This window comes from Podarcis bocagei (assembly GCF_964188305.1).
Source record: "Podarcis bocagei genome assembly, chromosome: 9".
Taxonomy (NCBI): domain Eukaryota; kingdom Metazoa; phylum Chordata; class Lepidosauria; order Squamata; family Lacertidae; genus Podarcis; species Podarcis bocagei.
Genome location: NC_138134.1, coordinates 36,181,367 through 36,208,157, shown reverse-complemented (window position 1 = coordinate 36,208,157; position 26,791 = coordinate 36,181,367). Strand labels below are relative to the sequence as shown.

Genomic DNA, 26,791 nt, shown 5'->3' with positions numbered 1-26,791 from the left:
AATCAAGTTAGGCTACATCCACTGCGTTCCCTTCATCTACCAGGCTTGTAATTCTGTCAAAAAACGAGATCAGGTTAGTCTGACATGACTTATTTTTCAGAAATCCATGCTGACTATTGGTGATCACAGCATTCCTTTCTAGGTGCTCACAGACTGTTTTCTTAATGATCTGCTCCAGAATCTTCCCTGGTATTGATGTCAGACTGACTGGGCGATAATTATTTGGGTCCTCTCTTTTCCCCTTTTTGAAAATAGGGACAACATTTGCCTTCCTCCAGTCTGCCAGGACTTCGCCTGTTCTCCAGGAATTCTCAAAGATAACTGCCAGTGGTTCTGAGATCACATCTGCCGGTACTTTTAATACTCTTGGATGCAGTTCATCTGGCCCTGGAGACTTTAATACATCTAAACTAGCCAAGTATTCTTGTACTATCTCCTTAGTTATTCTGAGCTGTGTTTCCTCTGCTGAATCATTTGCTCCAAATTCTTCAGGTCGGGCATTGTTTTCTTTATCGGAGAAGACTGAGGCAAAGAAGGCATTGAGGAGTTCAGCCCTTTCTGTGTCCCCTGTTTGCATTTCACCATCTTCTCCTCTGAGTGACCCCACTGTTTCTTTGTTCTTCCTTTTGCTACGGACATACCCATAAAAGCCTTTTTTGTTGCTTTTAACCTCTCTAGCAAGCCTGAGTTCATTCTGTGCTTTAGCTTTTCTGACTTTGTGTCTACATGTGCTGGCTATTTGTTTGAATTCCTCTTTGGTGGTTTCCCCCCTTTTCCATTTTTTGTACACATCCTTTTTTAATCTTAACTCAGTTAAAAGTTCTTTAGATAGCCACCCTGGCTTCTTTAGGCACCTTCCATGTTTCCGTCTCATTGGTATTGCCTGAAGTTGTGCTTTTACTATCTCCCTCTTAACAAACTCCCAGCCATCATGAACTCCCTTTCCTTTTAGTATTACTGTCCATGGGATCTCACCCAGCACTTCCCTAAGTTTTATGAAGTCGGCTTTCTTAAAGTCAAGAAATTGAGTCCTAGTATGCTTGGCTGCTCCTTTCCACTGTATAGTAAACTTCAGAAGAGCATGATCACTCGCGCCTAATGATCCTTCCACTTCTACCCCACTAACCAGGTCATCAACATTGGTTAGGACCAGATCTAAAATGGCTGTTCCTCTTGTTGCTTCTCCCACTTTCTGGACAATGAAGTTGTCTGCAAGGCCAGTGAGGAATCTGTTTGACCTTATTCTCTTGGCTGAGTTTGACATCCAACAAATATCCGGGTAATTGAAGTCCCCCATTACTACTATCTCCCTTCCTTTTGCATGCTTGGCCATCTGTTCCAGGAAGGCATCATCTATGTCCTCCGTTTGGCTTGGGGATCTATAGTAAACTCCCACAAGGGTCATCTAGTCCAACCCCCTGCAATACAGGAATGAATAATTGCATTTCATTGCTTCTTTTATTTCTGATATTGTATTACATTGTATTGCAATAAAAGCAATATAATAAAACACAATGTATAATAAATAATTGAAGCAATAAAATACAGTAAAAAACTATACAGTATTTAGCACAGCACATTATAATTGCTACAATAGGCAGAGAGATCCTAGAGTAGTCCACTGAGGCCCTAAGCAATTTGCAAGTGGTCTGAGGAAAGAATGTTTGGGAACCATTGTTCTCTTGAACACAGATGAACTTACTCCAGAGTAAACTGACATAGCATTGTGTTGTAAAAGTTGGGAGACCTGCATAGTATGTTCAGAAGGTATCTTATGTACACAGAACTTTCCTAAACAGACAAAGAGACGGTGCTTTTAAACAGAAGTCACACCACACCACACATCTAAGCACTCTTATACCGCATTACATGGCAGGCTAGAGTCTGAAACAAAGATGTGCTCTCTCCCAAGCTCACATTCCCAACATGTTTGGACTCCTGTCTCAGTGACTTCTCTGCTGGCTTGGTCATGTCCACAGAATGGGAGATGGCAGGATCCCCAAGGATGTGCTCTACAGGGAGCTGGCTTCAGTCCCCAGGCCTGTTGGCGGACAAACTCTGTGTTAATAAGATGCCTGCAAACATGGCATGAAGACTGGCAACATCAACCCCACCATGTGGGAATCCCTTGCTGGCGACTGCAGTGCAATCCATAGCAGTGACCGGAGGAGGAATGACTGCTGCTAGGAGCACAGAGAGAAGAAACGCCATGCTGCATTTGCAGCAGCACAACTAGATCACTTCATCTGCCCCAGCTGCAACAAAACATGTCCCTCCTGTATCAGTGTCTACAGCAGGTGCTGCAACCTTCTAACAATTTGACTTCACCCTCAAAGTTACATTCTTCCATTGTCTTCCAAAACAGATGGATGCCAACCAACCAACCAATGAACACCACTTTAAAAGTCATGGCTTCCCCCAATTAATCCAGAGAACTATAGTTTGTTACAAGTACTGGGAATTTTAAGGAGCCCTCTATTCCCCTCACAGATCTACAACCCCCAAAGGTTCTTGGGAAGAATAAGCCATAAACCACCATGAGAACGATAGATCAGTTCTCAGGATTCTTTGGAGAGAAGCCACGGCTGTTGATGTGCTATCATAGTGCTTTAAATGTAAGGTACGGATGTGGCCACATCCCACACTTCAGAACAAGCACTGCTTCTGTTCCTTTGGCTGTGGTATAAAAGTCGCAAATGTTGCACTGAGCAACTTCTAACTTCGCAGAAAGAAACGGCAGAGCTGTCACAGAACGTATAATCTAAAGTTCAGGCTAAGTTCAGCATGAAATATTCAGAAGTCCCTAAAACAGCCCCTTGACAGGGGTGTAACCGAGCATTTTTGCACTTCGCTAAAAGAACCCCTTTCAATAAAGCTTTTTCCACACTCCTGCCTTGACGTCCCCTGTAATAATGATGTGACCTTTTGTTTCAGCAGAACTTCAAGAAAGTGTGATTCTTTAATGGCTTGCATTGATGGGATGGGGGAATAAAGACTATAGTCATCGCCATGGCTTTACTTCAGCCAGAAGAAATGCAAGAACATAACATGAGCCCTGCTGGATCAAGCTGTTATAAAATTAGTTAACCCATTTAGCATTTGATAGAATGTATAGAATTTAGCATTGAATAAAAATGGATGTCAGGGACGCGGGTGGCGCTGTGGGTTAAACCACAGAGCCTAGGACTTGCCGATCAGAAGGTCGGCAGTTCGAATCCCTGTGACGGGGTGAGCTCCCATTGTTCAGTCCCAGCTCCTGCCAACCCAGCAGTTCAAAAGCATATCAAAGTGCAAGTAGATAAATAGGTACCAATCCGGCGGGAAGGTAAACGGTGTTTTCGTGTGCTGCTCTGGTTCGCCAGAAGTGGCTTAGTCATGCTGCCCACATGACCTGGAAGCTGTACGTTGGCTCCCTTGGCCAATAAAGTGAGATGAGTGCCGCAACCCCAGAGTCGGTCACGACTGGACCTAATGGTCAGGGGTCCCTTTACCTTTAAAAATGTATGTACTTTTGTAATCCCTGCATCTACACTCTATACTGGAACCTATGCATCAATGTTCTAATTTCTATGCCGTGTAGACTTCTCAGCCCCGAACCTCCTATCTTTCTAAGTGCTGTTTGCATAGTTTAGGAATGGAATGTTAATGTGAAATTACCTTGAATCCTTCCAGGCATAGGAAACTATAGAAATTGTAGGTTGTGGACTTTTTGAGGGTCTGGATGTCAATAAAAAGGACAATAAGTGAGTAAAATGTTAAATCCTAAAATGCCAAGGGGCACCCAAGATGGAATGAGCTAACAAAGCCAAGCAAGACAGTTTTAGCTCCCTGACCTGTGACCTGCCCTTTCATGCATACATTCTATGAGCGAAAAACCCTATAAAAGCTGTGTTAAAATGTGTCTCAAACACAGTTCTCCTAACTGGTGGTTCTCTGAACTACTGGTTTGAGTAACTGTTCCTATTGCAATAGCTTATCTCTCAATAAACTTGGTCCCTAGTGGATGCTGAACTCATATCTCTCTCTTGGCTGTGTTTTTTCTTTAAATGTCATTCCCTCACCTGGGCATGAACTATTGAGAGCTGGTTTAGAAGTAAATTCTTACCGCAAGGCCAAAGACCATATAGTCCAGAATCCTATTCCCAAAGTGTTCAACCAGATATGCCCATGGGAAGCCCAGAAGCAGAACCTGAGGGTAACAGCACTCTCACCACCTGTGATTCCCAACATCATATGCAGAGGCATACTGCCTCTGACAGTGGTAGTAAAACACAAACAAGTGGGACTTGGATTTTAGTTTCTTCCCTTTTGAGCAAGCCCCCTGATCTTCTGACCCTTTGAAACCTTATTTTATTTTTTTCAGCTTTCCTTACAGAGCATCTGTCACACTGCAAAGTGCAGTGTTGCTGAGATTCTGGCCATCTGAATCTATGAAAAATGTTTCAGTGCAGAATGCTCCTGTTCCAGATACTTCATTTCATTCTCTTTCTCGCATTCCTTCACCCTGCATTCTGCGGCCACTGAGCATGCTCATTCCTCAGTGGGCTGTTTTTGGGGTTGATGCCCAGAATTCTCTTCTAACCCTCCCACCCTCTTTTTGTATTTCAACAAACTTTGGGAGTTTCGCCAAGCCTCTGGATCCCTCCTCCTTGTGTGGGGATGATTACCACTTTGGCTACCAAAGGACCACCACTCTGAGATAAGAATGGGAATACAGTGGTACCTTGGTTCTCAAATTTAATTCGTTCCGGGAGTCCGTTTGACTCCCAGAACCATTTGAAAACCCAGGTGTGGCTTCCTATTGGCTGCAGGAGCTTCCTGCACTCAAAGCTGCGGAAGCCACATCGGACATTAGGCTTCCAAAAAATGTTTGCAAACCAGAACACTTACTTCCGGGTTTCAGGAGCCGATTTGTTTGGGAGCCAAGCCATTCGACAACCAAAGTACCATTGTACATACATTCTAAATGTTTTAAATGTTTAAAATAAACACCATAATAAATAAAAAGAGCATTTCTTTTGAATGCTTTCTTATGCAAGAGCTCTTGAAGCCCACTCCTTATGTGAACCCTGACAAAGTATGCATTTCCCTTTGTTATTGCACCACTGCTTTCATCCATCCATAAATCTGAAGTTGAAAGGCCAGAGTCAATTAGTGGGTTTGGTCTCTCTTCTACCCTATATGAACATTTCAAAATAATTGGACAATTAACATGAAGGAAAGAATTGCCCACAATTATAGAAGCCCCCACCTTCTTGATCAAGGATGGAGGTGAAAAGAAATTATATTGCAAGGGGTGCTTTAAAGAAGACACAAATACCAACATGGAATACTCTACTGCAGGCATAGGCAAAGTTGGCCCTCCAGATGTTTTGGGACTACAACTCCCATCATCTCTAGCTAACAGAACCAGTGGTCAGGGATGATGGGAACTGTAGTCTCAAAACATCTGGAGGGCCAACTTTGCCTATGCCTGCTCTACTGCAAAGGAACTAGCATGAAATAATTGCATGGCTCAGCCTTCCCCAGTCTGATGCTCTCCGTATGTCTTTGAGTACAATTCCCATCAGTTCCAGTATGGCTGTGTTGGCTGGGGCAGGTGTATCCAAAACATCTGGAGGGTACCACATTGGCAAAGATTGATATAGATGAAGGATGGGAACCTGTGGCTCTTCAGATGTTGCTAGACTGCAACTCCCATCATCCTTGACCATTGGCCATGTTGGCTGGAGCTGATGGAAGGTGAAGTCCAGCAACATCTGGAGAGCAAGACATTCCCCACCCTAGGTATAGATTATTAGTGTCATGATTCATATTCATGCATGCTGCTATATATATATATATATATATATATATATATATATATATATATGCACATTGGGAAATTATTGCCCATTGTTTCCAGTTGCACATACACAGAAAGGGTATGTATAATAATAATAATAATAATAATAATAATAATAATAATAATATACAAACCTTTTTCATACAGGCTATTTCCCTATGCAAAAATGTGTTCCAGGTGGAATTTTGCTGTTTCATGTAAGCCTAAGAGGGGCTCTAAGAACATATAATTACAGCTCTGTCCTTTGCGCTATAATTAATGGGGAAATTGTGAGTGGATTGGTGATGTCTGTGATGAAATTAAGTCAGAAAAGAAGATAACCAGGCGTGGGGTGGCAGGAGAAGAAACTCGTCCTCAAGCTCCAGGGGAGCTGGCCCCTTAATTTTAAGTGTGGCCCTCTTGCATGCAGACGAGCCCAGGATCAGTTCCTGTGTCCCAAGGCAGGGCTGGAATGTCTGAAACCTTGAAAAGCCATTGTCAGTCAGTGTGGAGCTCGATGGCTCGATGATGTAACACAGCCTCCTATGTTCCTAGATAAAATGAAGTCCAGGTGTGATGGGCTTGTAGGTTTCATTAAAGGGTCCACTACCTTGCCCCTCCCCACAGCACTGAAAGAAGCAGATGAATTTTGAAATGATGCTTGGGAAAACATTTTGGCTGAAAAGCCAAAGTCCTTTTTCATGAAATAAAATCGGGAAATGCAGAGATTAAATTGACACAGAGCTCAGCTGTGGAACGTCATTTTAACACCAGGACTCCACTCTGGACAGTAGAAATAATGACAGAGGGGGGGGGGATTGTTCAGGATATGCAGAGTGTATCTCCCTCTTTACTAAAGCAACCACAGCTCACCTCGCACAGGTTAACTGCATGGCAGTCCAAACGGGAAGGGAATATCCTTCCTTCCACCGCTGAACGGTATTTTCCTAGTAACACAAAGTGTGAATTATGAGAAACAAATCTTAAAGAAGAGGAGGAAGAGGAAGAGGAAGACTTATTTCAAACGTGATAAATCTCCTGTGTGAATAACTTGCCAGGCAGGTCATTCCGCGCACGACCAACTTATCCAATATGCCACCATAGCAGAAGTTACAGCCCGAGGATTCTGCCGGTCTCCACCTCCTGCAGCTTTTGCAGCAGCGGACCCTAAAAAACGCAGCCAGGCAAGGGGCGGCTGGTGTCTCCCACCCCCCTTCGGCATCTTAATTGGGAAATCGACGCGGAGAGAGGAAGGGAGATCGATCCGGCGGAAAGTTAGCCGAGGGAGACGCTGCGGTCGGGGGGCCAGGCGAGGCAGCGCGCTGTGCGCAGCAGCAGCAGCGCACATCTCCTTGGAACCGAGCGGGCGCGGAACGGGCAGCCTGGCTCTTCCCCATCCGGCGCGGAGCACCTCGAGACCCCGGGTAAGCGCTGCTCTCCCCGCTAAGCGTTTCGAAAGGCAGATGCCCAAATGCAAGGCAGCTTTAGCGGGTCGGCGAGAGCTTCTTCCTGGCTGCCTGGGGGCGCTTTTGATAGACCCAAACCAGGCACAACGCGGAGCCCCAGGGGCGAGCCGGTCCTCGGGGGGCGCTGCTGCCGGAAGGTTTCTGGAAGCCGAGCTTAGCCTCCGGAGCGAGCGCGAGGTCAGGAAAGGGCCGCGCTGGGAGCGGGGTCCGGGGGAGACGCCGAGACAGGGCCCAGCTGCCGTGCCCCAGGAAGGCGCGCAGGGCGAGTAAAGAAAGACGCGCAGCCCCGATCCTCCGTAGCTTTGGCTCAAGGCTCCCCGCGTCGCTGCCTACGGCGGTTTCATCAACGCGCCTTTTAGATTCATAACCGTTTTGTCAACAACCCGCCTTTTCCCATTTTTCCTCTTAAACCCAAAACACTTAGCGCGCCCATCGGTTGGAGAGCTTGAGTGCGCCCAGAAGCTCCAGAAAGAGCGTTTTCTTCGCACCAGGAACGTGCCAGATCGAATCTCTGCCTTCTCTTCTCCCTCCGCGGTCTGCAGTGCCGCGCGGTTAGGTGGTGGATGAAGGGTAGAAGGCGGCCCTGGGGAGGAAGCAGGGGCGAGGATCTCCGGGCCCTGCTTCTTCCACCTGCCCCTGGCGACGCCCTCCAACGCGCGACCCAGACGGGGGAACCCTTCTCTGAAAACGCCCTTACTTTGGATATTAGGGGGTTAAGGAACTTCTTCTCTTCCGGCGTCCTTCAGATAATGAGCGTTTCCAACTTTATTCAGCCTTGCTTGAAATAGAAGTGGGAAATCTTCTTTTTTTATATAAAGAAGAAGAAGGTGGAAACTTTCCGCCGCGGGCGAAGGCGTAATGCGCCAAACCGTCACTAATTGCCTTGTGCTTGACTTGGCTGCCAATCGGTTTCTAATTATCCCACGTTTCGTGTTTTATCTAAAGCTAAATCAAACTATTGCTCTTTTGGGGAATATCAGCCAGGCTTCCTCTTAAACGGAGCGTTCAGAAACTCTGCCTTCTGGAGTCGCGGTGGTGCAACAGGTTAGTTGTAATCCATTTGGCAGATTCACAATTAAAGATTATTTGTAAAGCCCACTGAACCCACTAGGAGCTACTCCTGAGAAGATATGCTTAGCACTGCGTTGTTAGAATAAATTGTTAAGTATTTATGTGCTGGCTTTTTGGATGTATAGCTAATGTATAGAAACCGAGAACAATACAGTGGTACCTCGGGTTAAGTACTTAATTCGTTCCGGAGGTCTGTTCTTAACCTGAAACTGTTCTTAACCTGAAGCACCACTTTAGCTAATGGGGCCTCCTGCTGTCGCCGCTCCGCCGCTGCACGATTTCTGTTCTCATCCTAAAGCAAAGTTCTTAACCTGAAGCACTATTTCTGGGTTAGTGGAGTCTGTAACCTGAAGCGTATGTAGAAGAAGAAGAAGAAGAGTTTGGATTTGATATCCCGCCTTTCACTCCCTTTTAAGGAGTCTCAAAGCGGCTCACATTCTCCTTTCCCTTCCTCCCCCACAACAAACACTCTGTGAGGTGAGTGGGGCTGAGAGACTTCAAGGAAGTGTGACTGGCCCAAGGTCACCCAACAGCTGCATGTGGAGGAGCAGAGACGCGAACCCGGTTCCCCAGATTAGGAGTCTACCGCTCTTAACCACTACACCACACTGGCTCTCAGTAAGTGTATGTAACCTGAGGTACCACTGTACCTTATACCAAATCAGACCATTGGGCAATCTAACTCAGTGTCATCCACTGCTTAGCAACAGATATCCAGGGTTCAGAAAAAAACAGTCTTCCAGTCCTAGCTCCAGAAGGGAAGAAGCTAAAAGGCGGATCTAGACGGATCCTTGTGAATTCATATGATTTTTTTCATTCAAATTAAATAAAACCACCATGATACTGTAGACCATGTCTTACTCTGCAGACAGCATAAAAAAAATCATGCATCCACTATTTCGTGGGGCCGCAGGGGCGCAAAAACATGGTTAAAAAACACGGGTCCTCATGGATCCTCATGATTTTTGCACTAGATCAGCCCAAAGTCACCATCAGATAAAACATCATGGCCAGGGGCACAGCCTGCACCACAAAAATCACGGATCCACGGCTTCCTGGCCATACCGTGGCCCAAAAACGTGGTTTTGAAGCACGGATCCTCATGGATCCTCACGGATCCTCACGCTTTTTGCATCGGGCCAACCCAAACTCACCGTCAAATCACATATCATAGCCAGGAGCACAACCTACACCACCAAAAACTCAGATCCATGCCTGCCTGGCCATACCATGGCCCAAAAACGTGGTTCCGAAGCATGGATCCTCATGATTTTTGCACAAGATCAGCCCAAAGTCATCATCAGATCAAACATCAGGGCCAGGGGAACAGCATGCAACACAAAAATCACGGATCCACAGCTTCCAGGTCATACCATGGCCCAAAAATGTGGTTTTGAAGCACAGATCCTCATGGATCCTCACACTTTTTGCATTGGGCCACCCCTAAATCACCGTCAAATCACACAGCATAGCCAGGGGCACAGCCTGCACCACATAAAACTCGGATCCATGGCTTCCTGGTCATACCATGGCCCATGGATCCTCACGCTTTTTGCATTGGGGAACCCCAAATTCACCCTTTATTCAAATATCTTGTACATAACCACAGATCTGACCACAAACATTATGGATCTACTGCTTCATGGCCCTGGTCAGATGCTACCCTGGATATACAGGCCACTTTTTAGGTGGGTGTGCTGGGATGGAGGAAACGGAGTTGGCTGAATCTCTATCCATGAAAGATGGTCTTCCAATGGCTGGGCCAGAATGATTTTGGTTCGGTTTGCCTGCTCCCAGCTCTTCATGGGGCAATATAGTCACCTGTAGCCGCCATCAGGAGTCCCGGTGTGATCCTGGCTGCTTCTGTCTCTATGGAGGCATTGGTCACAAATGTAGCCAAACTGGCATTTTTTAATCTATGTCAGGTTAGGCGATTGGTACCGTACCTGTCCCTTTCCAACCTATCCATGGTGATCCATGCAGTAGTCACCTGCAGACTAGACTACTTTAACTTGCTGTACACCTGAGCCGGGGAGGGCAGGGTATAAATGCGATAGAGAGAGAAAGAAATGCAGGGCTACCCTTGAGACTGCTCCAGAAACTCCAAATGGTCTAAAATGCATGAGTTCTTACTTGGACTTTGTGGAGAGCCCACATTCAGTTGTTGGTTCATCAGCTGGATTGGCTCCAGGTGGAGTATTGAATCAGGTTCAAGGTTTTGGTGCTAATCTTTAAAGCCCTAAATAGTCAGTGACCTTTCTTATCTGTGGGAATTATCTTCCAATACACCCCCATGAGTGTGACGCTCATCTAAGAGCAACCTACTGGTGGTCCCTGGCCCAAAACATATCCAGCTGTCCTTGACCAGAGCCAGAGCCTTTTTGGTGGGACGCTTTGTCTAATGAGACCAGGGCTCAGTGCAATCTATCTCATTTCTCTCACTTGTAATGGTGAGTGGGCTTGCACATTCCTATGACCCTTGTGAGTGAAGCCGTCGGGAATCTCGTACTCCCAGCAGGGTCACCCAAGGCGGTAAGGTCAAAGAAAATTAAATATGCTCAGAGTCCTGTAGTGATTTCATGCTCTTTATTGCAGCTTGTGAAACAGTGACTGAATTTCCCCCCAAACCTCAGGCCTTTATATACATTATTTATATACAATGAGTCCCGTGTGATTGGCTGATTCTGCTTCCCTCCTGGAGCCTGATTAGTCTTTTCCTGCAAGCCAATCAGTTCTTGCATTCTAGGATCCTACTTGCCTATTGTTCTAGGATCCAAGCTTAGTACATAACAGGGAAGGAGCTAGACAAAGAATGATCCAAGAAGTCCTCAATGGCAGAACAGGCGGATGATAACAAGCAGTGTGTTACAACGGCTGTGAAGGTGAATGAAGGCTGCAGCAGATAGGATCCACCAGTTCGTCGTGACTACTCATGCCATCAGAACAGAGCCCTACTGCAAAGACTGTGCGTTGGTCAGCATGCACTGATCTCTACACATAAAACAAATTCACGCACAGGCGTCTTCCAAAAACCCAACCCAACCCCCACAAGCCCTCCCCCCCATGGCGATCACTAAATGGCTACAGAGGCAGGAATGTGAAATCTGGAAGCCCCTAGTCATGAACCGACACATGGGTGGTCAGTCATTCTGACTCAAGGAATGAGGCAGTTGAGTGGCTCAGCAGCTGTATCCATGACTGAGCAGCCCTTTTTAGGATCCACTCTGCTCACCCCAAAAAGGGGAAGGGGCTGGAAACTGTGCCCTAAACATAGTCTGCCTCCCTTTCCCCCTGACTGGATTACCGCGCCCAGTGGGGTCACCACCCAGGGGTCGTAAAAGACAATTGAACTTTGGAACATGGAATATATGGACTTTGTCAGATAACACAGACAGCGAACGTCCTAAACACAGCGCTTCAAGACTCTCGAAGAGCAGGCGAGGGACAACTGAAGGAAGAAAAAGGAGGCTACACATTCTTCTGGAAAGGTCTATCTGAACAAGAACATTGAATACATAGGTAGGCTTCACTATGAAAAACGACCTTGTGAAGCTCCTGTCAGAAGTCCCTACTGGCATTAATGAGCGACTTTCAACCCTTCGAATAAAGCTCACAAAAAAACAGACTACTATTATAAGCACTTATGCACCAACACTGGATGCTGATGAAGGCATTAAAGAAAATTTTTACTCTCAGCTGGATACCATCCTGTCAGAGACGCCTAAGGAAGATAAAATTATCCTTCTGGGTGATTTTAATGCAAGAGTTGGGTGAGATTTTGATCTTTGGCCTGGGACTATTGGGAAAGAAGGAGTTGGCAACAGCAACCAGAATGGAATCTTACTTTTGACGATATGTGCAGCGCACAACCTTGTTATTACCAAAACACTCTTTTGACAGAAAAATAAATTTAAAACTTCATGGAGGCATCCTCGGTCAAACCACTGGCACCTCTTAGGCTATGTTATTGTCCGTGCTAAAGATCAACGTGATGTGCTCCTTACCAGAGCTATGTCGATCACCGACGACTGCTGGACAGATCACCAACTAATACGTGCCACGATGGCTATCAAGATTATACCTCAATGCAGGCTTCAGGGAAGAAAACCAAGGCACAAAATGAACACTCAAGCCCTTCACGTTCCCATTAAGAGGGATTGCTTCTAAATGACTCTTAAGGACCATCTGCTTTCAGAATTCCCTGATAACATCAAGGAACACTGTACCAAGCTAAAAAACATCCCTTATTGCAGTCTGTGAACAAACTATTGGATACCAAACCAAGAAACACCAGGACTGGTTTGATGAGAATGACAGTGAGATTGAATGCTATGATTGACAAGAAAAGGAAGGCATTTCAGATCTGTCAAAGAGAAAGAAACTGTGCCACTAAGAAAAAAAAACATATGCCAATGCTAAGAACCAGAGAACTAAAAAACACCTGGTGGATAAAAAAACCCTCAAGAGATCTAGCACTTAGCCGACACTCATGATGCACAGAGTTTCTTTAAAGCCACAAAGACCATCTATGGACCAATAAATCATGGCATATGCCCCCCTACGCTCAGCAGATGGTACCACACTTCTAAAAGATAAAGAAGCTATTGCACTGTGCTGGAAAGGACACTACCAACATCTCCTTAACCACAACTCCCCCATAGCTGCTGAGGTCCTCTCACAAATCCCGCAAAAACAAATTAGAGATGAGCTTGCAGTATCTCCAAATCTGGGAGAGTTGTGTACAGCTATTAACCAAGTGAAAAACAACAAAGCCAGTGGACCTGATGGGATACCTGCTGAAATCTTCAAAGTGGGTGGAATTGAACTTACACAACAACTTCACAAGCTCATCAAAAAAATCTGGGAGAGAGAAGCGATCCCAGCAGACTTCAGGGATGCCAAAATTATCAATCTCTTTTTAAAAAGGTGACAGAACTGGGTACAGCAATTGTCTGCTGCAGTGGGGATTGCCTAGCGATAAATATGCTGTTTGCTTGAACCTGGAGGAAAAGAAAGACCCCCCAAAAACCTGTAAGAGAAGAAATAGGTCCTCTTCTGCCAGTCGGCATTTTACATCATGAGTAAAAACAATGGTTTCGTCTCCCGTGGTAGATAACTGTACCATATAAACTACCCAGAAGCAACATAGAGGAAAGTAAGACACAGAATGGGCCAAACTTGAATGAATCCATGTATTTGTTACAGTAAATTTATCTTTCCGCTTTCTCATCTGTGCCAGTAAGTGCATATGACCCCAGTGATAACTCCAGTTGAAAGGTGTTTTTTTAAGAGATCTGGAAGATCAGGAAAGTGAAACCTCAGGTGCCAGGGCAGAATGTCTAAACATTGAGCATATTGCAAAAGAAGTTATCAGAGCATGGAGTTCAAGACATTTCTGTCCGAAAGAGGTTGTAGCTGGTGAACCTGCTGGAGCTGAAAAAGGCACTCCTAGCCACTGAAGTCATCTGAGACTCCAATGACAGTGTTAAATCCAAGAATATCTCCAAGCTCCTTCCAGGGGAGTGCAACCGCTTCCAGGGCAGGCCGTCTCCCCACCTCTTAGACATGAGAAATGAGGACGCACAACACCTCTGTCTTTTCAAGATTCTGCTTCTGTTTATTGGCCCACATCCAGCCCATCACTGCCTTTAAGCACTGGTCTAACATCTCAACCACCTCTCCTGTTTCAGATAGAACAGAGAGCCAGAGCTAGGTATGATCTGTATAGTGGTACCTCGCGTTAAGTACTTAAGTCGTTCTGGAGGTCCATTCTTAACCTGAAACTGTTCTTAACCTGAAGCACCACTTTAGCTAATGGGGCCTCCTGCTGCTGCCGCGCCACCGGAGCACGATTTCTGTTCTCATCCTGAAGCAAAGTTCTTAACCCGAGGTACTATTTCTGGGTTAGCGGTGTATGTAACCTGAAGCGTCTGTAACCTGAAGCGTATGTAACCCGAGGTACCACTGTATATTGATGGCACTTCGCTCCAAATTTGTGACACCCAGAATCAGATGCCTGAGGTGACCACTATGTCCAATGGTAGGACTGGCTGCTGAGGTGAGGCAACAGTAAGTAAAAGGGCTGCCTATTTAGTTGGTATCATTCATGAATAATACTACAATATGTTGTAATTCTGAAGAGAAGCCCATGTGGTTTGCTAATCCCTCATCTCCATAACAAACAACCCCTGATTCATTCATGTTAAGCTGTTGGCAGAAATCAAAAGTATAACAGGAATACATTTTCACCCTCATGAAAGAAAGACCTAGCAATGGAAAAGCATGTCTTGGCCCTTCTTATATGTGGTTTGTAATCTATGTTCAATACATCTGATTCTTGGGAGCCAGGGTTGCTGTTACTCAAAACGATGGCACGTGCCTCTGCTAGTAATAAGGCATATTATAAACTAGGGGAGGCAGAGCAATCTAAAAGTTACAGTGGACAAACAATAGGAAGCAGCTGTTGCCTTCATGCTTCTGACTTCCCAGAGATCTTTGGCTGGAAATAGAATGGACCATCAATGATGAGATCACTTCCTCCTTGTGATACACAAATTCCTAACCCAGGGATGGGGAAACCTGTGGCTTTCCTGATGTTGTCGGACTTTAAATTACATCCATCCCAGCCAAGATGACCAGTGGTCAAGGATGGTTGGAATTGCAGCATAATGGCAAATACCTGATGGAAAACAGGTTACCTACCCATATGTTAATCTATTCTCATTATGATCATCATGGTAGATGTGAGAAGAGCCTGTGAGTTTTGATTCTTTGAGCATGGCAAGTTGATCGTATGCAAACACTGCCATGCATAGAATATAATTTTGCTGGGAAGCGTGAGAAAAAGGACTTCTTAATGCATACAGAAAATTAAATAAAGTATAGAGGAATGGTTGGTGCACCATAGACTGGAAACAAAAGAGCAAGCAACCTCTATAGGCTAAAGTGCCATGGTCAGGAGAATAGGCTCGTAGTCTTTAATCAGAGTTATTTTAGAACATAGTGTCTCTCAATCAGTTGGAAAGAACAAAATGGTTGTGTTCTCTTTTTTTATTAAATGCAAAATACTTGGGACAGCAATGGCCCCACTGTCTGGCCTTTGGCAGATTTCAGGTTTTGAATGAGTAGAACATGAGAAAGTGTGTGCCTCTTTGTATAAGTGTAACCCATTATAAAATATAATACATGAATCAGAAAGGTGGAGTCTGGGTTTGCTCATATCTCTTACATCCTTCAGGCTAGCCTTGTTCGCCTAAGCAGGTTTAAGAATTCAATATACGCTGAGACTTCCGGAGGCGGCGCGAAACGGCAATGGCGGTCCTCTTCAGCTGCTGAAGAGGGGCTCCGCGGAAAAGGGTTGTGCGCTGCGGCACAGCGACGACCCATCCAGAAAAACCATGGGTAGAGTGAGCCCGTGGCCGTGGGGTTCGGCGGGCACCAGGAGTGACCTCGGAAACGCAGAAGGGACCCCGTAAGGGGCTCCGGAACATGGAAGGGGTAGCGGTGCTGTGAATCCATCGCTCTTTCCGCGGAAGTGAAGCCGCGCGGCTGCTGCTGATGAGCGCTGACCTTTCTTCTTTGAAACATCTGATTTGAAACAACATACTCGTGAGTAAGAAATCTGAGACCTTATTGGAACTTAAATTTGTGAATTTCGGCTGAAAGCAGGAGACGCTAAAAAGGAAGTCAGTCTTCCGACTCTGTTTAAAGTGCTGAGCAAAGACTTATTAAAGCGGAAGCGTTGAAAGGAGTTTAAAAGAAGTTGGAATTTACCCTGCAAATTCGGATTTAATTGTTTAAAGGTGAAAGAAAAGCTAAATCTGTATTATAAGTGGTTAGAGACTGTGATTTCTCTTCCTACCTTTTGTGGATTACAAAGCTACGAAACCCAGCTCTCGGGCTGTCTGGATATAAAGTAACATCAGATTGTGGAAACTGTATATAAAGCGTAAAGTTACATTGGGCCATTTTGTAACCTATAAAGAAGGAACTGTTGCATGCACCTCTGGAAAGAACTTTTATTCTCTGCAGTTAAAAAGTGAATTCAGAGGGTTCCCCCCCCCTGTTTTGGATTTTAACTAACTTTTCTTTTGGGAACTTAATGGCGGAAATTCTTTATCCTTCTCCTTAATTTCTGGGGAGCTCCCCCTGCTGGATTGTGGAATTATTAGTCTCTGGGAACTGCTGATTGTTTTGGAACTTTTACGTCTGGATGTTTACATTTTGAATTGCCTTTCCCATGGGATTTACAATTTAACCTTGACACTTGGACAGCTGTGGAATGAGTGGTACAGCAAAAACAAGGGCTGCCAAGAAAGCAAAACAAACTGAACTGTTGCAATCAACGCTGCCTGTGCAGCCACGTAGATCATCTGTTCCAATTGTGACAGGTCTGCAAGAAGGACAATCCATACAGCCAGCTTTTGGTGATATGGCTGCAGGAGGGCTAGACCCTGTCTCTAGAGAAATATTGGATCAGCTGGCTGCATTAAATAAGAAAGCGGATGAACAAGCGGCAAAATTTGAGGAACAAGCGGCTAAATTTGATCAGGTGACAGCTACAATTAATAGACTGACAGACCAAGTCGCTTTAAATACACAGGCAATAAGCAACACTGAGAAGACAATAACAGAAAATCGAAAATTAGCCGAGGAAGCAAATTCAAAAGCAGACCAAAATAAAAAGAGAATAGAGGAATTAAGAGGAGAAGTACGACCACTGAGCAGACAGGTTACTGAACAGCAAGCGTACCTGTCCATGGCGGAACTGAAAAACAGGGAAAGCAATCTCAGGATCAGAAATATCCCAGAATCAGAAAAAGAAGATTTGATTGGTTTCTTGACAGCAGAAATATCCAAGTTCTGGGGGCTGGCAGAATCATAGAATCATAGAATCCTAGAGTTGGAAGAGACCACAAGGGCCATCGAGTCCAACCCCCTGCCAAGCAGGAAACACCATCAGAGCACTCCTGGCATATGGTTGTCAAGCCTCTGCTTAAAGACCTCCAAAGTAGGAGACTCCACCACACTCCTTGGCAGCAAATTCCACTGTCGAACAGCTCTTACTGTCAGGAAGTTCTTCCTAATGTTTAGGTGGAATCTTCTTTCTTGTAGTTTGGATCCATTGCTCCGTGTCCGCTTCTCTGGAGCAGCAGAAAACAACCTTTCTCCCTCCTCTATGTGACATCCTTTTATATATTTGAACATGGCTATCAGAGAAGGACTTCAAAATTGTCACCGCTTTCAGATTGGGAAGAGTGGCCAAGAAGGACAAACCAAGAGATTGCTTGATCATTTTGAGATCTAAGCAAGAAAAAGATAATATACTCGGCCTGCATTTTAAAAATACATTGGTGATACAGGGAAAGACAGCAGAAATCTTCAGAGACATACCAAAACAGCTACTGGATTTAAGAGCTACATATAAGGACCTGGCAAGCTTATTGAGAAACAACAAAATACCCTACAGGTGGGAATTTCCTCAAGGACTATCTTTTACTTGGAAAGGGAAGAAGGTAAGAATTAGAACAGCAGAGGAGCAAGAAAAGTTCCTAAACGATCACGGGGAGGACCTTCGGAAAGGAGTAGCAGGAGCTTGGCCACCTCCTTCGTTTGGTTTCAATCCGGTTCCACCTCCAGACAAAGACGACAAAGGAGACACCCCCACTGGCCAATAAATTGATCCAGGATGTCTCTGCAGCTTCTCAGTTGGAATATTAATGGCGCAAATTCGCCCGAAAAAAGGAAAAGGATTTTTCACATATTGAGAAAAGAACAATTAGACGTCATTTGCCTTCAAGAAACACATGTGACTAGGCTCCACAGGAGAGTGTTAATTAACAAGAGACTAGGCCAAGAATTTATTTCATCAGACAAGGTCAAAAAAAGAGGAGTAGTGATATATGCAAAGGAGAGCCTAGCACCAAAGTTGGTATTTAAAGATGAACAAGGAAGAATTTTGGCGATTGAAATTCAATCACAAGGAGAAAAATTCTTGATAGTAGGAATCTATGCACCAAACGATGGGAAATCGGAATTTTATAAGAAGCTGCAGGAGATAATGCTGGACCATATTGACTATACTAACATCATTCTGATGGGAGATATGAATGGGGTTGTCTCCACCTACATGGATAAGTCACAAAATCAGAACTTGACTAAAGATGGCAGACTTCCAAAGACTTTTTTTGAACTTACAGACAATATGGACTTGATTGATATTTGGAGGACAAAGAACCCTCTAGGTAAAGAGGGAACATTCTTTTCTGAAGCCCACCTATCTTGGACAAGAATCGACCAAATCTGGATATCTAGAGGACTGGCACCTAAGACTAAAAAAATAGAGATTTGTCCTAAAACCTGCTCCGACCATAACGCTTTGAAAATAGACTTGAGACTCACACCAGCTGGATCCTTCAGATGGAGAATGAATGACTACTTGTTTAGAGATCAGGAGATTGTGAAGCAGGCCCAAAAAACGTTGAAAGACTATTTTGAAATAAATTTGAATACCTCGGTGGAAAAGAAAATAATCTGGGACGCGAGCAAAGCTGTTATGAGAGGGTTCCTGATACAACAGAATACTATTAAGAAAAAACTCTGGAGTGGTAAAAAGGACAAGATTCTGGAGAAGATAAGAGTCGGAGAGAAAAAGTTGAGACTAAATCCAAAATCAAAAGAAGTTTTAAGAGAAATAAAATTCCATCAAGCACAATATGCGAAATTGATAAATCAAGAAGTTGAATGGAAAATTAAACAGATGAAACAAAGATCATTCGAATCGGCAAATAAATGTGGGAAGCTGCTGGCATGGCAGCTGAAAAAGAGACAGAAATTGAACTTTGTTACCAATCTGGAGGTTGAAGGAGAATGTATTCAGAAACCAGAAGAAATTAGAAAGTGTTTCCAGAGATATTTCAAAAAATTGTTTACCCAAGGACCCCAAGCAGAGACTGAGATAAACAAATTTCTGAAAAGCCATGGCCTGCAAAAACTAACACAAGACAAACAAACAGCCCTGAACTACAAAATAACACAACAGGAAATTGAAAGTGCCATTCAGAATATGCAATTAGGCAAATCCCCAGGCCCAGATGGACTTACCTCCAAATACTATAAGACATTGAAGGAATATCTGGTCCAGCCACTAATGGAGGTATGTAACCAAATTATGGAAGGGAAGGGGGCACCAGAATCGTGGAAAGAGGCATTCATCACTTTGATACCAAAATTGGAATCTGAAAAGACTCAACTTAAGAACTACCGTCCCATCTCACTCCTAAACGTGGATTACAAAATTTTCGCTGATATTTTGGCAAATAGACTGAAAAAAGTTTTAAACGAAGTAATTCACAAAGACCAAGCAGGCTTTCTCCCTGGTAGGCATTTGTCTGACAACACCAGGAATATTGTTGACGTTTTGGAATTATTACAGACAAATTTGAACACGAAAGCAGTTTTGATTTTCATAGATGCAGAGAAGGCCTTTGATAATATATCCTGGAAATTTATGAAGAAAAATTTGGAAGTGATGGGGGTGGGAAGGGCGTTCCAAAATGGTATTGAAGCAATTTATTCAGAACAAAAAGCCAAATTGATAGTAAATAATGTGGTGACAGAGGAGTTTAAAATTGAAAAAGGGACACGACAGGGATGCCCCTTATCACCCTTGTTATTTATTTCTGTCCTGGAGGTGTTGCTGAACTTGATTAGGAAGGACCAGCAGGTGGAAGGAATACAGGTCGGAGAAAAACAATATAAATTGAAGGCTTTTGCAGACGATCTGGTTTTGACAGTTTAGGAGCCAGAAACTAGTACAAAAAGAGCTCTAGAACTAATCTCTGAGTTTGGTCGGGTGGCGGGATTCAAGTTGAACAAACAAAAAACTAAGGTTTTGGCAAAAAACTTGACACCTTCAGAAATAGATGGGTTCCAGAAGGAAACAGAATTAAATGTGGTTACAAAAGTGAAATACCTGGGGGTCAACTTGACTGGGAGAAATTTGAATTTGTTTAAAGATAATTATGAAAAATGTTGGTCTGAAATTAAAAAGGACTTGGAAATTTGGTCAAGATTGAAACTTTCCTTGTTGGGAAGAATTGCAGCAGTTAAGATGAATGTACTGCCAAGAATGTTGTTTCTGTTTCAAACCCTTCAGATCGTGGACAGAGTGGAGTGCTTTGGAAAGTGGCAGAGGGACATCATGAAGTTTGTCTGGCAGGGCAAAAAGCCCCGAATAAAATTTAAGGTACTAACAGATGCAAAGGAAAGAGGGGGATTTGCCCTGCCGGACTTAAGATTGTATTACGAAGCTGCATCCTTCTGCTGGATGAAGGATTGGTTTCTGTTAGAAAACACTGATGTCCTAGATCTGGAAGGGTTTAGCAATGCTTTTGGGTGGCATGCATACTTGTGGTATGACAAGATAAAGTTTCATAAATTGTTTAAAAACCATATTGTCAGGAAAGCTTTATTCATTGTCTGGACTAAATATAAGGACTTACTTGAAAGTAAGACCCCGAGGTGGTTATCACCGACGGAGGCCAAGGCCATAAAACTACGTAACATGGAGAGTGGCTGGGTAAAATACGGTGAGATAATAGAAAGAGTTGGTGATACTTGGAGGTTGCAGAGTTTTGAAAAAATGAAAGGAAAGGTGCGAGATTGGTTTCACTATGCCCAAATTTTAGAGATCTTTAAAAAGGATAAAAAAATTGGTTTCCAGGTGGAAAAATCAAAATTAGAGACAGAACTACTTGAACCTAAGACGAAAGTGCTTTCAAGAATGTATAACTTGTTGCTTAAATGGAACACTCAAGACGAGACAGTCAAATCAGCTATGATAAAATGGGCACAAGACATTGGGCACAACATTATGTTTGAAGACTGGGAAAGGTTATGGACCACCGGTATGAAATTCACGGCATGTAGTGCCTTAAAAGAAAACATTATGAAAATGGTATACAGGTGGTACATGACCCCAGTCAAACTTGCAAAGATATATCATCTGTCTGATAATAAATGTTGGAAATGTAAGGAGGCTGAAGGAACATTCTTTCACCTCTGGTGGACATGCCCGAGGGTGAAGGCTTTTTGGGAAATGATTTACAATGAGTTGAAAAAGGTGTTTAAGTATACCTTTCATAAGAAACCAGAGGCCTTCCTCCTGGGCATTGTAGGCCAGAGAGTGTCAAAGAAAGATAGAACTTTCTTTTTATACGCAACTACAGCAGCAAGAATCCTTATGGCTAAATATTGGAAGCCACAGGAGTTACCCACGCTGGAAGAGTGGCGTACCCAACTGATGGACTACATGGAATTAGCCGAAATGACGGGCAGAATTCGAGACCTGGGAGAAGAGGCAGTGGAAGAGGATTGGAAAAAATTTAAGGACTATCTTCAAAAACATTACAAGTTATATGAATGTTGAGAATTTGCTAAGTTTTGGGAAAAACATGCTTCAGTATTGAGATTTGATGATGTTGGAAATTAAGTTATGACTGCGAAAAGTTTAAATTTCTAGAGTATATAATTAGACGAAAGTACAAAAACACATGAAACAAGGTATCAATTTGCTGTTTATTGTTTATTGTAAAGAAAGCAGGGGATGGAAGACGTGGGGAAGTCCAGTTGACTTTGACAAAAGATCTGGAAAAATGATTTTTTCTTTTTATATTTAACTTCTTTTTTCTTTTTGTAAAAACGCTTTTGTCGTGTTGTTGACGATGTATTCTGACCTTGGAAAAAAAGCAATAAAAAATTATTAAAAAAAAAAAGAATTCAATATATGCTTACTACCCATTTTTCAGAATGGTGTTAGAAAAATTATCCCAGGCTGTTTAAAGTATATAAGAGGTCTGGTTATTTCACAGTGGGCAGGGAACTAGTGAAGCCTGTGACCGAGATACAGGCAATCAATAGCAATTTTCATGCTGACAAAATATAGGCACCTGCTAGAGAACTTAGGCTGCTGGAATTATATCATCTATCTCTATTTGTTTTTCAAGAGTGCTGTAGAACTTAATGATCAAATATAAGGCAGTAATCTTCAGGGAATGTGTGGTGTCCTTTTGCAAAAGAAAATGGTATTTTATTACCAATCCATTTCAGGCAAAAGGGGATAGGAGAAAAAGTAACTCACAACCCCAGCATGTTAATTGCACACAAAATCCCTTATCTAATCAGAAGAGGTCCTCACTTCACCCTAGTAACCAAAATCAAGAGCCATCTCTTGACACCACTGAAGAGCTTTTTCACATTAATGCTGACTGCCTAGTGGGAAGAATCAACTATTGGAATAATTCCAGGGAATTCTGTATTATTGTGAGGTTTTTATTTTATTTTGATTTTTTAAAAAGAGACTGGTATTTCATCCCAGAAAAATTACATATAAGCAGACAAAATACTGATCCTCAAAATACAAATAATACAGCTACTGGTAACACATATGCAGTACCCAAAATCTTGCTCGCACACAATCTGTAAATTTCCTTCCATAACAAATAATACTGATGTTTGTGGAAGTGAAAGGCAGAAAGCACATTTTGCATAATACAAATTATCTGTATTGTAGAAAGTATGACTGCTATTAACTGCTATGTGTGGGTGGAGAAAAGGAATCTCAGTTCAATAAAAGGGGGATTGGTAAAATAATTTTGTAGTCTCATTGGTTCATGCTTTAGTTGAGGGGCTCCCAAACTGTGATCTGTGAATCACCAGTGTTTTGCGAGCTTCATTCTGGTTGTCCATGGCATTTCTGTGGATTTGTGGTTGAAGGCAGAAGATGGCGCTTTACCGTATTGCATTTTATCGTATTTGAAATCAAAATCATCAAGTCATCTGCCAAGAGCCTCAGCAGTCTTCAAGTGGTCAACAGGAGGGAAAGGTTTGGGAACCACTGTTCTAGTTACCACCAGATGCACCAGGTGCAGGGCTGGGGCAGGGGAAGCCCGAGCTTCCCCCGCCCCCAGCCCCCAGAACAAGCTGCTATTCGCAAGCCGTGGGAGAGCTGCGCGAAGTCCCGCAGCTCTCCCACGGCTTGCGAATAGCAGCTTGTTCTGGGGGCTGGGGGCGGGGGAAGCCCGAGCTTCCCCAGCCCCGCACCTGGGGGGGGGGAATAATTTTTTTTCTTTATTTCCCCCCAAAAAACCTAGGTGCGCCTTATGGACTGTTGTGCCCTATGGGGCGAAAAATACGGTAGATTACTATGATGTGCTGTACAAAAGACTGTCATTGAAGTTCTGATGTTTCTTAGAACCTGCCTGCGTTCTCTCTCTCTCCTCTCATACAAATGAACCGTTTTCAGTACTATTGTTGGGCACTGCACAGAGTTTGGTCGTTGCATCCAAGATCTGAAGTAGCCTCCTGCTTTTAGACAGTCAGCAAACAGTTTTTCACTTTGGTGAGCTTTTGCAAATTATTTCCATTAAGATGATTTTACACTAATGCTTCCTTTTTAGCTGATTGTGATATGTGTTGTTATTTGTATTATTTATGTATTATCTTAGTTCTCTTGTTCTGCAATTTGCCTTGAGAAAGGTGGGAAATACATTTTGAGCATCATTTTAAAAAAGCTGCTTCTGAAAGATGATTAAGAGAAAAATCTGTTTTTTGAATTTTTTAAGAGGGAAATTTGGCTTTGGATAGCATACATTCTTTGGAATACATTTGCCACTTAACATAAGTAAAATTACAGCACCACACTTATTTATTAGGTATTGAAATGTGGTTTGCATGGGTGCCCTTGTTTCTGCAGCTGATAATCATTTTATTTCTGGTTCCAAACAGGACTTCATTATGGACAGAGACCTCAAAGATTACAGTAACAGGACACTTGCCGCAGAGAACAACTCAGCCCCTTCCAAGGGCTCCCATTTTCCTACCTGGGAAGACTATAAAAACAGCGTAGATGACATTCAGTACTTCCTGATTGGGCTTTACACTTTCATCAGCCTCGCTGGCTTCATAGGAAACCTGCTGATTCTCATGGCTCTAATGAAGTGCAAGCAAAAAACCATAATAAACTTCCTCATTGGCAACTTAGCCTTTTCCGACATACTAGTGGTGGTCTTTTGCTCTCCCTTCACCTTGACCTCAGTTCTACTTGACCAGTGGATGTTTGGCGAAGTCATGTGCCATGTAATGCCTTTCCTCCAATGTGTGTCTGTCCTGCTGTCCACCTGGATGCTGATTTCCATTGCTGTGGTCAGGTACCGTTTGATCCGCCACCCTCTTTCTAGTAACCTGACCCTGAGACACGGCTGCTACCTCATTTTCGCCATCTGGACTCTTGGCTTAGCCATTTGCTCCCCTCTGCTTGTTTTCCACAAGCTCGAAGATCTCCACCTGGAAGCACTGAAAAGCAAGCGCTTGTGTGTGGAGTCTTGGCCATCTACATGCTACAGGGTTGCATTCACTATTTCCTTGTTGCTCATGCAGTACATTTTGCCTTTGGTTTGCCTCACCGTCAGTCACACCAGAGTCTGCAGGTCTGTAAGTTCCAGATTGTCAGGCAAAGAAAACAAACTGGAAGAGAACGAGATGATAAACTTAACCCTCCATGCGCCCAAGAGCCAGGGGCCTCAGGGACAGCTCTCCAGCTCCGAGAGGTGGAGTTATACTTTGGTTAGGAAACATCGGAGGAGGTACAGCAAAAAGACAGCTAGCGTGGTGCCAGCAATATTAAGGCACCATCGGGGCAATACTTCTGGGGATCTCCCTGAAACATCAGGGACAGAAAGAAGTCAGCTTTCATCCAGCAAATTCATCCCAGGGATTCCCATCTGCTTTGAGGGGAAACCAGAGAGTTCTGAAACACAGGATGGGATTACAATAGCCCGATCCACCACTCGGATTCGGAAAAGGTCTCGGAAGGTTTTCTGCCGACTGACGGTGCTGATTATAGTTTTTGCAGTCAGTTGGATGCCTCTTCACGTTTTCCACGTTGTAACAGATTTTAATAGCAATCTCATCTCAAACAAGCATTTTAAATTGGTGTACTGTATTTGTCATTTGCTGGGCATGATGTCCTGCTGTTTAAATCCCATTCTATATGGATTTCTTAATAACGGCATAAAAGCTGATTTGATGACCCTTATTCCATGCTTACAATTATCATAAAACTGCTGTAAATGGAACAATAAAACACAAATTATTATCCTCGCAGGTTCAAACTGTGAAACATATCATCTGACTGCTTGCGGGAATGCGTTACGGAAAGTTCCTCTTGTCCATTTAATGTGGCAAAGGTTAACTCGGTGGTTGGATATAACACTTCTCAGCTTGTAAACATGCCAGGTGTCAAGGTTTGACTGGTCAATCTACAATCCTCTCATCATTCCCTCTATGAAAACCACTCATGTCAGATTTTCTGTCAGGAGGCATCTAATCTACAAAAGAAACAGATCGTTTTCAATATGTACACTATGGGTGGCATCCAGCAAAGTATTTCTGGTAGTGCAAGGATTCCGACTTGTGCAAGGGAACTTCCCCTCCCTCTACCCATAAACCCCATGCTCCCCAAATCTGCTCCAGAGGGTTGGGAGAATCCCCTGGACAGATTTAGAGGATGCTCAAAGAGAAGAAAAAGAGGGGCTCCTTTGTAGTCAAAAATCCTTGTGTTAGGAGCAGCACTGTGTTGGATGCTACCAGGGCTTTTTTTCACTAGAACTCAGTTCCTGCACTTCTCAGGTGGGCACCATTGCCATGATAAGAGAACGAGAGAGGCGTTCATGGTGAGTCCCGGAACCTCTTTTTCTAGAAAAATATCACTGGATGCTACCCTATAAGCAGAAATGCAATATCGAAACGCAGTTCCACAAAGTTCCTTCTAAAGCTGCTTTAACATCATGTCAAAGATAGCTAGATTGCAAATCTTGCTAGCAGATACTTAAAACAATGTATTGTCATGAGGTAACAATCAAATATTAAGAACAATGTATTGTTGTCATGAGTGAACCCATTGCTCTTTAGGCAATATTTCTTTTTAAATAAATCGTTGGCTTCTGTGTGAATGGAATAAATAAGGCAATCTCTTTATTGCTTGATATAAATAATTTCTATTTTAAGAAACTGGTTGAATCTGGTTGAAAAGAAGCTTGTGCATACATGATGACTTTCTATCGTTTAGTACTACTGAATCAGAGTTTTTGGCTCTAGAAGCTTGCAATCTAAATAAGACAATAGAGGGAAGGAAGAGACAATGATAAGAAATAACCCACATTACATTTTAGCACATACCCGTGTTGTGTATATTGAGGGCTGTCTCAACCACATCATACTCAGAGTAGATCCACTGAAGTCCATGGACCTAAGTTACTCATGTCCTTTAATTTCAATGGGTCTTCTCTGAGTAGGATTAATGTGGGATGCAAGCTACGCTTTAGACAAGTACAATAGAAGCACATGCATCAGGGAACTCTTGCTTGAGATT

General features: G+C 43.5%; 1 protein-coding gene across 5 annotated transcripts in view; it reads left to right on the top strand.

Annotated features, from left to right (window-relative positions):
* NPY5R (neuropeptide Y receptor Y5) overlaps positions 1-26,327 on the top strand; it is a 35,256-nt gene extending 8,929 nt beyond the window's left edge. Inside the window, exons 1-3 of one of the 5 annotated variants that reach the window (XM_081208969.1) lie at positions 7,196-7,248; positions 8,236-8,334; positions 24,148-26,327. In XM_081208969.1, the coding sequence (XP_081065095.1) occupies positions 24,157-25,479 (1,323 nt within the window). In that variant the 5' untranslated portion in view covers positions 7,196-7,248; positions 8,236-8,334; positions 24,148-24,156 and the 3' untranslated portion in view covers positions 25,480-26,327. Of the gene's footprint in view, positions 1-2,937; positions 3,115-6,881; positions 7,249-8,235; positions 8,335-24,147 lie in introns of those variants that run through there. The other 4 variants (XM_081208970.1, XM_081208972.1, XR_014011739.1 and 1 more) reach the window with 4 other exon arrangements.
* The last annotated feature ends 464 nt before the right edge of the window (positions 26,328-26,791 follow it).